At 41.2% G+C, this 15,832-nt stretch overlaps 1 protein-coding gene across 1 annotated transcript in view; it reads right to left on the minus strand.

Moving 5' to 3' along the window:
- Window positions 1–1,422: 1,422 nt before the first annotated feature.
- LMNB2 (lamin B2) overlaps window positions 1,423–15,832 on the minus strand; it is a 108,310-nt gene continuing 93,900 nt past the window's right edge. The window contains exons 6-12 of the mRNA XM_084614783.1: window positions 11,413–11,538; window positions 10,476–10,696; window positions 9,716–10,007; window positions 9,035–9,142; window positions 8,170–8,289; window positions 6,040–6,138; window positions 1,423–1,943 (exon numbers count right to left, since the gene is read on the minus strand). Of these exons, the coding sequence (XP_084470909.1) occupies window positions 1,902–1,943; window positions 6,040–6,138; window positions 8,170–8,289; window positions 9,035–9,142; window positions 9,716–10,007; window positions 10,476–10,696; window positions 11,413–11,538 (1,008 nt within the window). The 3' untranslated portion in view covers window positions 1,423–1,901. The remainder of the gene's footprint in view (window positions 1,944–6,039; window positions 6,139–8,169; window positions 8,290–9,034; window positions 9,143–9,715; window positions 10,008–10,475; window positions 10,697–11,412; window positions 11,539–15,832) is intronic.

Consider the following 15,832-nt stretch of genomic DNA (forward strand, 5'->3'; position numbering starts at 1 on the left):
GCCTTGCAGCCACTATTTATTAGGGTCTCAATTATGACTGAAAGTCCCAATAAATAAATCTGAAAAATTTCAGCTTTGGTCCCTCCTTACATTCAGACTATGCCTGCCCAAGAATAACTGGAACCCATCATTCTCCACCAGTGTTAACAATGACCGAGTGATAATGCAGACAGGGTGCAGATGTTTTTACTACCACATTGTCTAATCCTACTTGGAACAGGCTTAAATGCCATGGTACTCTTGCCTTCTCTTTCTACACTGCAGCTTCTTTCATTGCTTCCACTAGTGGAGAAGCATCTGGGTAAATTCTGGGTTATAGTTTTCCGAGTGTATACAAGACTCGGTATATCAAAAGGATATTACCATTTTCTTAAATGACTCCAGTACTGTGGGAAGCACTCCGAAAGCCCTGTACAGGTTCACACTGCCTTAAATCTGTTGTTTAAAAACCAGTTTGAGGTTAAAGAATGACATATTTACTAGGGTTGTCAAGCGATTAAAAAAATTAGTTGTGGTTAATAGCACAGTTTAACAGTAATAGAATACCATTTATTTAAATATTTTTCGATGTTTTCTACATTTTCAAATATATTGATTTCAATTACAACACAGAATACAAAGTGTACACTCTTCATTTTGTATTTATTTTTATTACAAATATTTGCACTGTAAAAAACAAAAGAAATAGTATTTTTCAATTCACCTAATACAAGTACTGGAGTGCAATCTCTTGATCATGAAAGTTGAACTTACAAATGCAGAATTATGTACAAAAAATAATGGCATTCAAAAATAAAACAATGTAAAACGAGCCTACAAGTCCACTCAGTCCTACTTCAGCCAATTGCTCAGACAAACAAGTTTGATTACAATTTGCAGGAGATAATGCTGCCCGCTTCTTGTTTACAATGTCACCTGAAAGTGAGAACAGGCGTTCACATGCCACTGTAAGGTATTTACGTGCCAAATGCACTAAAGATTCATATGTCCTTTCATGCTTTAACCACCATTCCAGAGGACAAGCGTCCATGCTGATGACGGGTTCTGCTCGATAATGATCCAAAGCAGAGCAGACCAACGCAAGTTCATTTTCAGCATCTGAGTCAATGCAAATGCAAATAAGAAGCAGGCAGCAATATCTCCCACAAATGTAAACAAATTTGTTTGTCTTAGCGATTGGCTGAACAAGAAGTAGGACTGAGTGGACTTGTAGGCTCTAAAGTTTTACTTTTTTTGTTTTTGAGTGCAGTTTTGTAACCAAAAAAAATCTGCATTTGTAAGTTACACTTTCATAACAAAGAGATTGCACTACAGTACTTGTATGAGGTGAAATGAAAAATACTATTGCTTTTGTTCATTTTTACAGTGCAAATATTTGTAATCAACAATAATATAAAGTGAGCACTGTATATTTTGTATTCTGTGGTGTTATAGAAATCAATATATTTGAAAATGCATAAAAAACATCCAAAAATATTTCATAAATTACAATTGGTATTCTTTTGTTTAACAGTGCGATTAATCGAGATTAATTTTTTTTAGTTAATCGCATGAGTTAACTGTGATTAATCGACAGCCCTAATATTTACCCTACACTCAAGGAGTCCTGTCCCATTTTAGCTTAAAATTCATTCTACTGCAGGTTTGAATATATGACAAAAGTTTTAATGGTGGGGAAATAATCCAATATTCCAACAGTGGGTAGGGGGGAGGATAAAGAAGTCTATTTAAAAATCTTGGCAGTTTTGCTTGATTAAAATTTTCTATAAAAATGTACCAAGGAGTAAACTTTTAAAGAAATCAGATGATACATATAAAAATAGTTTTCAGTGGCTCTGGAGGAAAAAAATAGCAAAAATAAAAGTAAAGAAAGGAAAAAATAGCAAATAATAATGTTTTTTTCACATCACTGAACATCCTCTAGATGTTGTCCTGGGATCCCCCTAGGAGAACAAAGAAATTAGTTAGTGCACAGTAGAATGATAGCAGGCCACAAGCACCTCATGTCCTGGCTTGACTAGTACAAAAGATAACTCAAGTTAGCTAACATGACTTGAAACACCATTTGGCACCTAGTTGGTCATGTTGTAACCTAGGCTCAGGTATCATACTGGTTTAAAAAGCATCTTTCTCCTAATCCAAATAGACCCCCAGTGGGGGCTATCACTAAACATGCTGGGAGTATGGCAAGAAGCAGTGCTGGCAAAGTTCCCTGCTATTAACTCACACTGGCAGAGAGGAGGGAAGAAGTGTGATATTGAGCCATCTTTAGAACTGTATTATCCTTCCTCTAAATGCAGTCTAATAATGCACAAACACACACCAATGAAGCTCGACCAGATATCTGGCACAGAGCTGTATCCTGGCATCATGCTTCTACGGATACAAAACACACAACACTGTACATTTGTTTTCAGATTCTTCCACTCTCTGAATTCAATCTCCTTGAAACCAAGAAGTGTCCAGAAGTTGATTTTAAAATTGCATTGGCCCAGCCTGCTGAGTTCATTGTGACAGAGGCTACTAATGGCCACTGATCAAATCTGAATATATGGCAACATTTTACAGTAGTTTGAAAGTGCCCTCTAGTATAACATGCACAAAATTTTTCTCTTCTGTCAGCCCCATTAGCTGCTGGCCATTCATTCTCCCATGCTCATTCTAAAGCATTGGAATTTTAAGGTGATATTAACAAGATCAGCCAGGTTTATGTAATGCGTAACGTTTGTATCCTGCAGGAAAACACCCCAGCAAAGCCCAGCTGCCATAGTGGGAACATGATTGTCCATTTCCCTGTAATTAACTGCCATATTTCTCAGAATATCTTCCCATCTCTTTAGAGCAAGGATGCTACAGACATTAGTGCTATCCCTGCTAGTAGGGAAAGCAGCACATGCTGGTGGGAATCACTGATCACACAATTTCCCAGCTCTTATTTCATCCAGCTGCCAAAGAGCAGCAATAGGAATCTACAGGGCAATAAAGATGTTTCTTTGTTCTATGGAGTTTACGCTATCACCAACCCTCACGGCCAGGGTGGATTTGACTAGGTTTTAGTCAGGAGGAGGGGATGGAAGAAGATAAAGTACGGGCCAGATCAGACAAGAAACATTCACATAAAGAAGGTGACACTTCAGAAAAGGGCAGACAAATAAGCAATGACAAGTTTTTAAAGTGCTTGTACACAAATACTAGAAGTCTAAATAATAAGATGGGTGAACTAGAGTGCCTCATGTTAAGGGAGGATATTGATATAATAGACATCACAGAAACCTGGTGGAGTGAGGACAATCAATGCGACACTATATATATCGGAAGGATAGAACAGAAAGGAGCATAAAACACAGCCAAATTAAATGTAAAAATTTAATAAGAAAAGCCAAAGAGGAGTTTGAAGAACAGCTAGCCAAAAACTCAAAAGGTAATAACAAAATGTTTTTTAAGTACATCAGAAGCAGGAAGCCTGCTAAACAACCAGTGGGGCCCCTCGACGATCGAGATACAAAAGGAGCACTTAAAGACGGATAAAGTCATTGTGGAGATCTAAATGAATTCTTTGCTTCAGTCTTCACAGCTGAGGATGTTAGGGAGATTCCCAAACCTGAGCCGTCCTTTGTAGGTGACCAATCTGAGGAATTGTCACAAGAGGTGGTTTCGGAATTAATTGAGAAACTTAACGGTAACATGTCACCGGGACCAGATGGCATTTACCCAAGAGTTCTGAAAGAACTCAAATGTGAAATTATGGAACTATTAACTATGGTTTGTAACCTGTCCTTTAAATCAGCTTCTATAGCAATGACTGGAAGATAGCTAATGTAATGCCAATATTTAAGAAGGGCTCTAGAGGTGATCCTGACAATTACAGTCTAATGTCAGTACTGGGCAAATTAGTTGAAACAATAGTAAAGAATAAAATTGTCAGACACATAGAAGAGCATAAATTGTTGCGCAAAAGTCAACATGGCTTCTGTAAAGGGAGATCATGTCTTACTAATCTATTAGAGTTCTTTGAGGGGGTCAACAAACATGTGGACAAGGGGGATCCACTGGACATAGTGTACTTAGATTTCCAGAAAGCCTTTGACAAGGTCCCTCACCGATGGCTCTTACGTAAATTAAGTTGTCAAGGGATAAGAGGGAAGATCCTTTCATGGATTGAGAACTGGTTAAAAGACAGGGATCAAAGGGTCAGTCCTAGGACCAATCCTATTCAACTTATTCATAAGTGATCTGGAGAAAGGGGTAAACAGTGAGGTGGCAAAGTTTGCAGACGATATTAAACTGCTCAAGATAGTTAAGACCAAAGCACACTGTGAAGAACTTCAAAAAGATCTCACAAAATTAAGTGATTGGGCAACAAAATGGCAAATGAAATTTAATGTGGATAAATGTAAAGTAATACATATTGGAAAAAATAACCCCAACTATATATATACACAATATGATGCGGGCTAATTTAGCTACAACTAATCAGGAGATAGATCTTGGCATCATTGTGGATAGTTCTCTGAAGACGTCCATGCAGTGTGCAGCGGCAGTCAAAAAACCGAACGGGATGTTAAGAATCATTAAAAAAAGGATAGAGAATAAGACTGAGAAGATCTTATTGCCCTTATATAAATCCATGGTACACCCACATCTTGAATACTACATACAGATGTGGTCCCCTCATTTCAAAAAAGATATACTGGTATTAGAAAAGGTTCAGAAAAGGGCAACTAAAATGATTAGGGGTTTGGAATGGGTCCCATATGAGGGGAGATTAAAGAGGCTAGGACTTTTCAGCTTGGAAAAGAGGAAACTAAGGGAGGATATGATAGAGGTATATAAAATCACGAGTGGTATGGAGAAAGTGAATAAGGAAAAGTTATTTACTTGTTTCCATAATATAAGAACTAGGGGCCACCAAATGAAATTAATGGGTAGCAGGTTTAAAACAAATAAAAAAGTTCTTCACTCAGCGCACAGTCAACCTGTGGAACTCCTTGCCTGAGGAGGTTGTGAAGGCTAGGACTATAACAGGGTTTAAAAGAGAACTGGATAAATTCATGGAGGTTAAGTCCATTAATGACTATTAGCCAGGATGGGTAAGGAATGGTGTCCCTAGCCTCTTGTCTGTCAGAGGGTGGAGATGGATGGCAGGAGAGAGATCACTAGATCATTGCCTGTTAGGTTCACTACCTCTGGGGCACCTGGCATTGGCCACTGTCAGTAGACAGGATACTGGGCTGGATGGACCTTTGGTCTGACCCAGTATAGCCACTCTTATGTTCTTATGATTTAAGTCAAATTGATATAAAGGTTACCTCTGGAGACACAAATCCACAGTTTGAGAACTGCAAAACTAAGCATCTCTGATGATATCTTCTAGACTGAGCACTGAGTCCCATTGGGTAGATAGAAAAGTCTGTGGAACCTCGTAAGATTGGGTCCCTAATCCATGAACTATTGGAACTCATTTACAAACCTTTTCTTAAACATTACATGAATATATTGTCTCATACTATAGAATTAGAATTTATAATCCCTATTCTGTAATGAAATATCTTTGAGCTATAATGTATCTTAATTAAAACCATCTTTAGATTGGTTTTTTACTCAAAAAGCATTTTATCAAAAATATCTGATTTAAATAAAAAAATCCATTTTTTTTTTAAATCATTGATTTTTATCACTCTGCTCACAGCATCTCTCAGAAACACTGCTGTTGCAAATCCATTAGCACCAGGATTATGTCCCAAAGTTTATGGCACCCTGACCTGCCAGCAGTCACTGCCTACAGTGCATCTCGTGGGGCCCAACAGGATACATCAGTTCCTGAAGTTAAGAGCTCAGGAGCAGGGATTGCAGAATGCTCTCTTGGGTACATCGTTTACAGGAACCTATTCCAAAAGCTGGGATCAGAAGGGTCACAGCTCGCAAACGCTGTTGGAAGACGCACCATTCCATGCTTGAATCTAACCCAATTCACCAGGCACAAGTGAGGAGAAGTGGGAGAATAGCCTGAGTTTAAACAAATGGTTCACATCATATTACCTGCTGGTGAAAGAGATCCTCTTCTCCAAACTCTGCTTCATCATCCTCCTCGTTCTCCCGCACCACAACTGATTTTGTGATGCTTCTTACTGCAACTTCCTAGACAAGGGGACAGACACGGGTGTTTGCTTTGCCATTAACTCTTCCCCTGTCACCCAAACTTTGGGGAATTCAAAGCAGTTGGCCGCATATTTGAACCATCACCCTGGTTTGGGGTTTTTATGAAACCAAATCCTAGCCAATAAAGTTCTGCAAACTACAGGCCCTCCCTTATTTCGGCTCATCTCTAACTGTAGTGATGTAATTTTTGTTTTCAATCATCCTTATCTTCAGCTATTTTCTCTTATTCCAAGAAGTTTGAGAGGGAGCAGGTAAGATGCCTTTCTACCTCTCATGTGGGGTTTATTCTTTTTAAACAACCTACTAATGGGCTGGGAACTGTGTCATAAAAGACTGCGGAATGTGCTAACATCTGATTTATTTCTCTGAACTATTACATAGCTAAACTGAACATTGAGAAACCCCTATCTAATTTCCACTCATATTCTATGTCAGTTGCATGTACCAATTATTTGGAATTATTGTCTTCACTGAACTACTACCAGGATTATTTTAAAACTCAGGAAGTTTCCACCCTTCCTAATTTATTGTAGCAAAGATTAGGAATAAGAAGCTGTTGGTCCTCTCAGCAGTTGCACATTGGAATTGTATGTTGGGGGTACACCTGAATATCTGGGGAAATCTTCCTAGATAAAGACATCTCCTTCCTTAGAGGTTTTTAAGGTCAGGCTTGACAAAGCCCTGGCTGGGATGATTTAACTGGGAATTGGTCCTGCTTCGAGCAGGGGGTTGGACTAGATGACCTTCTGGGGTCCCTTCCAACCCTGATATTCTATGATTCTAAGTGGAGGGACTGACAAATTTCAGGTTGTGGAGAGAGGTTATTTTATTTTTGAGGATCCTTCAGCTACTAACTGAATAAATGTGTCCCATTTGAATACTGAGCCAGTTCCCTTCCCTGTGTATATCAGTGACCTCTTTTCCTACCTCTGTGTCTTGTGCTGCTGTTCCTGCAGTACCTTCACAGAACTGTCAGCAAGGAAGGCATGAAAACTGATACAATGCTGGTCAGTTTTATTTTGCTGTGGCTACTGGACAGCTGAAGCAATGCATGTTTACCAATAGCAGCCAAAGCATGATCCTCCCTTGCAAGATTCTTCTGCAGGGACAGTTTTCAAAAACAGTTGTGGGATGATGCAGGACAATGAAGAATACTCAGGAACCTGTGCCCAGTGGAAACTCCTGAAATGGTTGCAGCACTGAAGAAATCTCTATTTTTTTGCATTATTATTATTTACATGCTATGATTTACATGTTATTTATTATTATTTACATGCTAAGTATCATCAGTTGAAATAATGAGCAGTGCACATTTGCTTTCTCTACTGGAAATATATACTCAAATCCTTTCTCTCCAGAACAGTTCACTAAAAATATCAACTAAAGTGATCAGTATGTTGAACGGCATGTTTCCTAAAACTACAGATGAGCTCATAGATGTTTATCCTTTAAACAAAAAGAAAAGGAGTATTTGTGGCACCTTAGAGACTAACAAATTTATTTGTTTCATGTTCTCTGTGTATATAGACAGGTCTCAGAGTAGCAGCCATGTTAGTCTGTATTCGCTAAAAAAAAAAAAGAAAAGAAAAGGAGTACTTGTGGCACGTTAGAGACTAACAAATTTATTTGAGCATAAGCTTTCGTGAGCTACAGCCGAAGTGAGCGGTAGCTCACGAAAGCGCATGCTCAAATAAATTTGTTAGTCTCTAAGGTGCCACAAGTACTCCTTTTTCTTTCTGTGTATATAAAATCTCTCCACTGTATTTTCCACTGCATGCATCCGATGAAGTGAGCTATAGCTCACAAAAGCTTATGCTCAAATAAATTTGTTAGTCTCGAATGTGCCACAAGTCCTCCTTTTCTTTTTGCGGATACAGACTAACACAGCTGCTACTCTGAAACCTATCCCTTAAACGTTACAGACAAATGAAACTGCGATTTTGTCAAAAATGCATAGACGGGTTTGGGAGGTAATGCAACCCACATCTTTTTCCAGGAGACAAAGCTTACCTCTCCATCAGAGTTCACCAGATATGTGCGGATGTCTCCTCCAGTGCCCCAGCTGCTCTGATTCTTCCACACAAGGACAGATGGGGGGCTATGAGTCACACCTGCATCTGCAGCCCAGATCTAAGAAAAAGAAATTCTATAAGCAGATGTTTGTACCCTTTTTGTTTTTATATACTTAAAAAACCCTATATTTTTCCTTTTCTCATTACTCTTTTCTTGCCACCCCACTTGCTCCTTCTCATTTCCCAGTGACAGCGAAGTAGATGAAACTAGAGCTATACTATTTGCAGGAAAATGTTTTTTTCCCTACACAACGTTAAGAGGCTGTAAATTAACAGCAACCACAGTTACAGAGAAGAGAAAATAAATGGAGTTTAATAGTTCAGTTGTCATTTCTTTTCTACATACAGCAATTAGCCCTCCTGGACTCAGTGCATTTACTATCTTGATAGAGCCCAGAGACAAAATACAGCTGCATGCACATCCCATTAACCTTTTAAGAGGCTATAAGTTCCCACTTGCTATGGCAAATATTTAAGCAATAATACAAGGAAAGCAGCTCCTTTCCTATGGAGGGACTTTTAATGCAGGCTGCAGACAAAAGATCTAATTTAGTAATGATCATTTGGAGAACACAAAAATGCATATAAAATACCAGATACCAGGCCTAACCCTACAGTTCTTAATCCATTGAGCTAGTACTGCAGAAATTCAATTCCCATATGGTATTCTTTAGGAGCCTGATCTTACGCCAAACAAGTGAGCTCAATGGGAGCAGGGGCAAGCCCTATATCAAGCCCAGTTAAACACTCACATTCATACCAGGTGCCACAGCAGCAACAAAAGTGTCTCTTCAGTGACTTACTGTAACAGTTTGCCCAGCCCTGAGGACATACTTTGGAGTAAATTTATAAGCAATTTCTTCTGCATCTCCAATTTGTCTCTTCAGTCTCCAGTTACCCAGAGACTGGTCCTAATGGAAAGATATAAAAGTTTATTTAGGAACAGATATCTAGAGCCAGACAGATGGCATCTCTAATGCCTTTGTATTTATTAAAATGCTACAGATACAGAGTCACTAGCTTTTCCCACAGCTTGTTATTGGGTCACATGCACCGTAGATTCTGGGAGTATTTTTTTTTTAATCCAGTGAATAGTTTAGATTGCAAGCTTCTTATTTAAGGCCCAATCCTGCAAAAACACAAGTAACTTCACTCTTCCACTAATCCCATGAGAGTCAATGAGACTCTCAAATGAGTAAACTTACCTAGAGGCATGTTTGCAGGATCAGGCTACTAAATGGTAAGCTTCTTGGAACACTAACTATCTCTCTCTTCTGTGTCTTGTACAGCGCTGACCTCAGTTTTGGTGCTGAAACAATACTATCAGCATTTAAGTACCACTTTGTCACTTCAAAGGAGCAGTGCCCAAGGGAGATTAGCCATCATCTCTCTCCGGGGGAGCAGTATGTTTGGGTTACAAAAGGCCATGTCACATCTGGGTGCTAGCTCACTGCAGCCTTTCTAAAGGTTCTGCTCATACTCACTTTCTCAGAGTTGTTCTTAAGTTGAACATATTTTCCCTCCAGGTCTGTCTCTTCTATGCTGATGCCTCCTGTGGCTGAGGCTTGCTGGGACATTTGGAAACTACTGCTGCTACCGCTGGTGCTACTACTCCCAGTGCCAATTCCACTTGTACCACTGCCTGCAAGTTCCTCTGCTTCAACCCGTTTTCTCTTGCCTCGAGAAGAGCGAAGAACCGAAGTGCTGGTGCTGCTGCTGCTGGAGGTAGCCTTGGAGACTGTCACACGGGAGGATGGGCTTGGAGAGAGCTTCAACCTTAACGCAATCAAACAGACATTTTAACCAGATGAAGAAGGCTGAAGTTAGATTCTCACGACTAGTCCAGGGGATTATTTGAGAGAATTAATCTACACAGTAACATGCCACAGTACACCAATACCCTAGGCTTTTACATGAACTGCTTTAAGGCATGATGACAGAAGCAGGAGAAACACAGAGCCCTGCAACCTTTGGCAGGTAAGTACAAAAGGAGCTGAATGTCAAGCACATGTTCATCCACAGTATTTCTAAACATTTGAATAGGTAGGTGGTTCAGATGAGAGCAGCTGCAACTGCCTCACTTTATGAACATTATATATATAGTGGCCCCAGGTTCCAAGAGGCCAGCGTGGCCCTCAATTAGGCGACGTTTGGGCACAGCTGTTCAAATAGGACAAAACAATGTCAAAGCTGGGAAAAATTCCCACCAGTGCAGAGTGTGAAGCATGTGAAACCTATACCTACCTCTTTTCCTCACCCTCCAGAAGTTTTCGGTAAGCACTGATCTCCATGTCCAGCGCTAATTTGACATCAAGCAGTTCCTGGTATTCTGCAAGCTGCTGCTGCATCTGGTCCCTCATTTCCATCATTTCCCTCTCCTTGGCATCTAGCATCTTCCTGAACTTGTCCTGCTCACCAGCCATCATATCCTCCAGTTCCCGAATGCGATCTTCTGCAACACTAGCCTATGGTCACAGTAAAACAAGAAATCAACTTGGCATGTGTATGGAGACAGAGGAGGATACGTGATTTCCCTATGACAGGTATTGCAAATGGGGAAACAAAACCAGGCAGCTAGACTCAGGAATTCAATTACGGCCATGCATTTCCAGAGGCAGAACAGACATATGGGTCCCCATCTAGCCCAGCCCACAGGGAAAGAGCAGTGTATTATTCACTCTAGCTTTAAATGGTGTAAGCAACAGGGCTTTAGGGAACTCTTGGCAGGGTATGCTCCTGCAACTTAGATATTCACTAGGCCCCTTGTCTACTGAAATCCAGACTAGTTAATCTTTCAGGAAACCCCTTTCATCCCCTGAAATGTAGGAAAAAAGTTGAGTTTTGAGATGGAATATATGCAACAGGGGTTACTGTACCAGGAACAGTTGGTAGGATTGGGGCTATAATGGCAGTTTAATAATTAGTGTAAAATGGGATACAGGTCACATGGTCTGATAAGTAACTTTACAATAATATTTTCAGTGCAAATACTCACAATTACAAGTTTAAAATTCACCTTCTACAAAAATATGTATAAAATGTACTGTTTTCTACAAACATACCTGCTAGTCAACTCATTCTCCAGAGCATTCATGGAGCGTGAACAAAGGGAAAGGAATTAAAGTTTTATTTGACCAACCGTTCACAGAGTTTTAGATGTACGGAAATGTAGTCTCTTCACCTGTTTTTGCAAGCCAGAAAGCTGGTAGCTGAGAGACTCTATCCTCATGCGAGCTTCCTTCAGCTCCTCCCGGGCAGCACTGGCAGCTTTGTCATTTTGGTCAGAGGACAGTTTGGCATTCTCCAACTGGAAGAGAGTTTGGCACAGGATACTCACATTAGACTAGGCTTCACAGGCTTAGGGTTGCATTGGCTAAACCTGGTTGTGCTACTAGAACGGAAAGTCCATCATCTTTTCCATTTTACACACACACACAATTTTAATATGACTGCAAAACTAGCTAAGAAATACAGTCTGTGTCTAGAAACAACAGTTTAATAGAGAATTTCAAATAAGTCAAATTTAAAATTAACTGCTTTCATTAACTTTCTGCAAAGTTAAATGTCAGCTGTACAACCAGGTTATAGCCATTCCATTAATAAGAAATGGTTACTCACCTATTTTTCTGTAGCTGTTGTTCTTCAAGATGTGTTGCACATCTCCATTCCACTGTAGGTGTGTGCACACCTACTGCACAGCTGTCAGAAATTTTTCCCATGGCAGTCCCTGTTGGGGCAACTTGAGTGCCCTCTGCTGCCTTGCACTACTGCATTCAGGTATACAAGGTGGAACTGCCCTGACCCCCCTCAGTCTCTTCTTACTAGAACAATTCCACTAGAGAGAAGGAGGGAGGGTCGTGGAACAGAAATGTGCAACACATCTTGAAGTTACCAAAAAAAACCAGTAACAGTTTCTACTTCGAGTGACTGCACATGTCCATTCCACTGTAGGTGACTCACAAGCAGTTCGAACTGGAGGTGGTTTCAGTGTTTACTTTAATAGGGATTTGATTACTCATCCAAATCTGGCATTGTCTCTGGATTGCTGAGAGGTAGCAAAGTGAGAGGCAAATGTATGGAATGATGACGAGGTTGCTGCCTTACAAATGTCCAAGATGGGCACGTGAGCCAGAAAAACCGCAAAAGCTGCCTGAGACCTTGCTGAACAGGCTGACGCTCTACTCAGGGGCGTCACATTATCAAACTGATAGCATAACCAAATATAACTGGATATCCAAGAAAAGATTCTTGGAGTGGACACTGGACAGGCTTTCATTCTGTCTGCAATTGTGATGAACAGTGGTATTGAAGACCTAAACGATTTAGTCTGATTCAGGTAAAAAGCCAAAGCTCTTCTAACATCTAGAGTGAGAAGCTTTTCCCTGTCTTTATGCATATGAGGCTTTGGAAAGAAGACCAGTCATCAGATTGCTTAATTAAGGTGAAAACTGGAAACCGCTTTAGAAAGAAACTTCGAGTGAGGACAAAGGCAAACTGTTACTACAGAAGACAATATAGGGAGGCTCTGACACACTAGGACTTCCATTTTCCCAACTTTTCTGACCAATGTAACAGCAGCCAAAAAAAGGCACTTTAATTGAAAGGTGTAGCAGTGAACAGATTGCCAGAAACCCAAAGGGGGAACCAGTCAGCTTTGCTGAAATTAGATTCAAGTTCCATGGGTGTGGATATGTCAGGATACTGTATCTGTGGATATAATTTTTTTTTTTTTGGGTGCAGAATTCCCTCAGGAGTAAATTATATTCCGAAAAAATTGCCATTATTCTAAGTTAGGAAAGCCTCCTGGAGATTCAGCCTCTAGTGTCCCTCTGGGGTGCAGAAGCCATGTTAATTCCCTCTTCTCTCTCTCTCAAGTTCAGGTTAAGACAATCCCTGCTGGTCTCCCTGATAGCTTTGTTTGTGGCTAATATGTAAACTGAGGTTAACCCACATTTCTTTGTCTAAGACAGACCTGTTTATCACTTTTACCTAGGCTAGAATGTCTTTGTTTTAAACATGTTTTAATAACATTATACAAAGGGAATTAATAACTTCACATATAAACTTAACACATGCATTTTATAATATTAATGACCAGTGTGGTGTTAGTTTCAAATGCCTTAGAGGGCATATTTTGTTCAAACCTCATTGCAGTAGTGTGTAAAATGTAAATATAGAGGTGCTTAGGGTCAAACACATCTTTTAAGTTGATGACAGCATACCAGTGCCTGGGATCCAGAGAAGGAATAATGGAAGCTAGGGTGACCATCTGGAATTTTATTTTTTTCAGGAACTTGAGTTCTTTCAGATCTAAAATAGGCCTGAGACCTCTTTTTGCTTTTGGGATTAGAAAATAGCAGGAATAAAACCTCTTTCCTGCGAGTAACAGAGGAACTTCCTCTATGGCTCCCATGAGACAAAGAGATTGGACCTCCTATAGTACAACAGCCTCATGACAGAGGTCCCTGAATAAGGGCAAGGAACAGGAGTGGGAGGGGGGGATGGAAACAAACTCAAGGGTATATCCCAATTCCACTATGCTTAAGATCTGTGGCGATGCCAGACCAAGAATTTAGGAAGTGGTGATTAGCAAATGGGGGATGTGAAAAGATGGTACTCTGCGGACCATGGCAGTCTGTCCTTGACCAATGCATCAAACTGTTTGTTTGAAGGACCCAGCTTGCCTAGATGAACCAGCACTGCAGAGGCAGAAAGAGGTGGAAGACATCTCTTGTAACTTCTGCCCTTCCTGGATACGTCCTTGGTACAGGTCATGAAATTTGGATAGTGGAAGTGCTATGGGCAAAAGGAGTTTCTTTTTGTTGCCAACATATAAATACCCAGAGACTTAAGGGTCGCTTTTGATTCCTGGAGACTACGCAGCCTCTTGTCCGTCTTTCCAGAAAAGAGTGAAGGATCCTCAAAAGGGATCTTGAATGGTCTATTGGCACCACCCTCTATAGTAAGTACCCTTTTGGAGGTCTTGAATAGTCTCGTGAACTTCAGGGGGCACAGGGCAGGGGAGGAGCGGGCAGGGATGACCCAAAATGACTGCAGCCATGAACACCACCACCTATTGATGGCAGAGACCATGTGTCAAGCTGCAGAGTCAGCTGCATCTAGACCAGCCTGCAAAGACGTTCTGGCAACTAATTTCCCCTCATCCACCATCACAGTAAATCCCTGTTTCAGCTTGTCTAGAAGCCTGTCCTTAAATTTTACATTTTACCCTGTGAGATAATATTGTAATGACCGAGCAGAGCCTGCTGGTTTGCAATTCAAAGCTATGAACCTCCAGTGGAATAAAGCTTCCTTCCAAATAAGTCCAATTTCTTTACTTCTTTGCTTTTCAGCATTAACGCCTAGTGACCCTGTCTCCTCTTTTTCATTGGCTACAGAGACTAATAGGGAGCCCAGAGAGGGATGATTTTAGAAATGTTTCGAGCCCTGTGAGGGGATGTAATAACTACTCCGCTCTTTTTGCAGTGGTGGGCAGGGAAGATGGGGTCTGCAACAGAACAGTTTCAGGCTCAAGGACAGCCTCCTTAATAGGGAGAGCTACCTTACAGGGTCTCATGGAGGCTAAAATGTCCACAAGCATGTGTGACTTTTCCTGGACCTCTTCTGGCTGGACATTCAGAGGTGCAGCCATCCTCTTCAGCATCTCCCGATGGCCTTTGTAACCATCAGGTGCAGGAGAAACAGACTCTACTTACCACTGCCTCATTGGTGGATGAAGAGGAGGTGGCCAAGGGCTGATAAGGTGGACCATCCTCTGATTCCTCTAAGGGAAACTCCTGAGAGCAAACCTCTGCATGTACAAGTCTGGTACCGAGGGTGGCTTGATGTGACTCTGGTACAGACACTTGCAAAGGCAAGTTGTGAGGCATGCAGGCATGCCCTAGATTGAGGAGGATCCCCAAGGATTCATGAAAGGCCACTGACATGGCCACCGGACCCCAATTATGACCAGGCCATTGGTCTTCGTGTGACTGCGCCTGGTACCATGGTGGATAGGCGCTCCACGGGAACTGCTGTATGTATTCAGGCAGTGACATGTAAGAACCTCGGAATCCAATGACAAGTCCTCATCCTCCCACCAGGAGAGAGCTGACACCATTGGTACTGGGGAGACAGGTTAAAAGCCTGGAGGTTGGAGGTACTGCGAAATCATGGCTGGTTCCTCCCTACTTGCTACTGATCTGAGATGTATTTTAAAGGGTGGGCCCGAAGGTACCATATGAGGCATCAGAGAAACAGTCAACATCGATACTTTAGACACCGGAGCTGGGTGAGAATCCTGAACAGCCAGAAAAACCGGTACTGACAGGCTGAATAACTCCCAAGCTGCCGCATAAGCCTTGGGCATAAACGGCACTGTGATAGAATGCTGGGCAACAACAGCTAAGCCAGCACCGGTCACTGCAGCTCCAATTAAACACCCCAGAACAGACCTGGTTAAGAAGAGCTGTGCCTAACTGGTGGGTGGAGGAGAGTTGGAAGGCTAATTAAGCCATTCGGCCAAGGATACAAAAAGGCACAGGAAGGAAGTAGGAAGGGGGAAGGCAGGCAGTGAGACGGAGAGAGAGATTGCTCTTTCC

The sequence above is a fragment of the Lepidochelys olivacea genome, assembly GCF_965140295.1.
Source record: "Lepidochelys olivacea isolate rLepOli2 genome assembly, chromosome: 25".
Lineage (NCBI taxonomy): Eukaryota > Metazoa > Chordata > Testudines > Cheloniidae > Lepidochelys > Lepidochelys olivacea.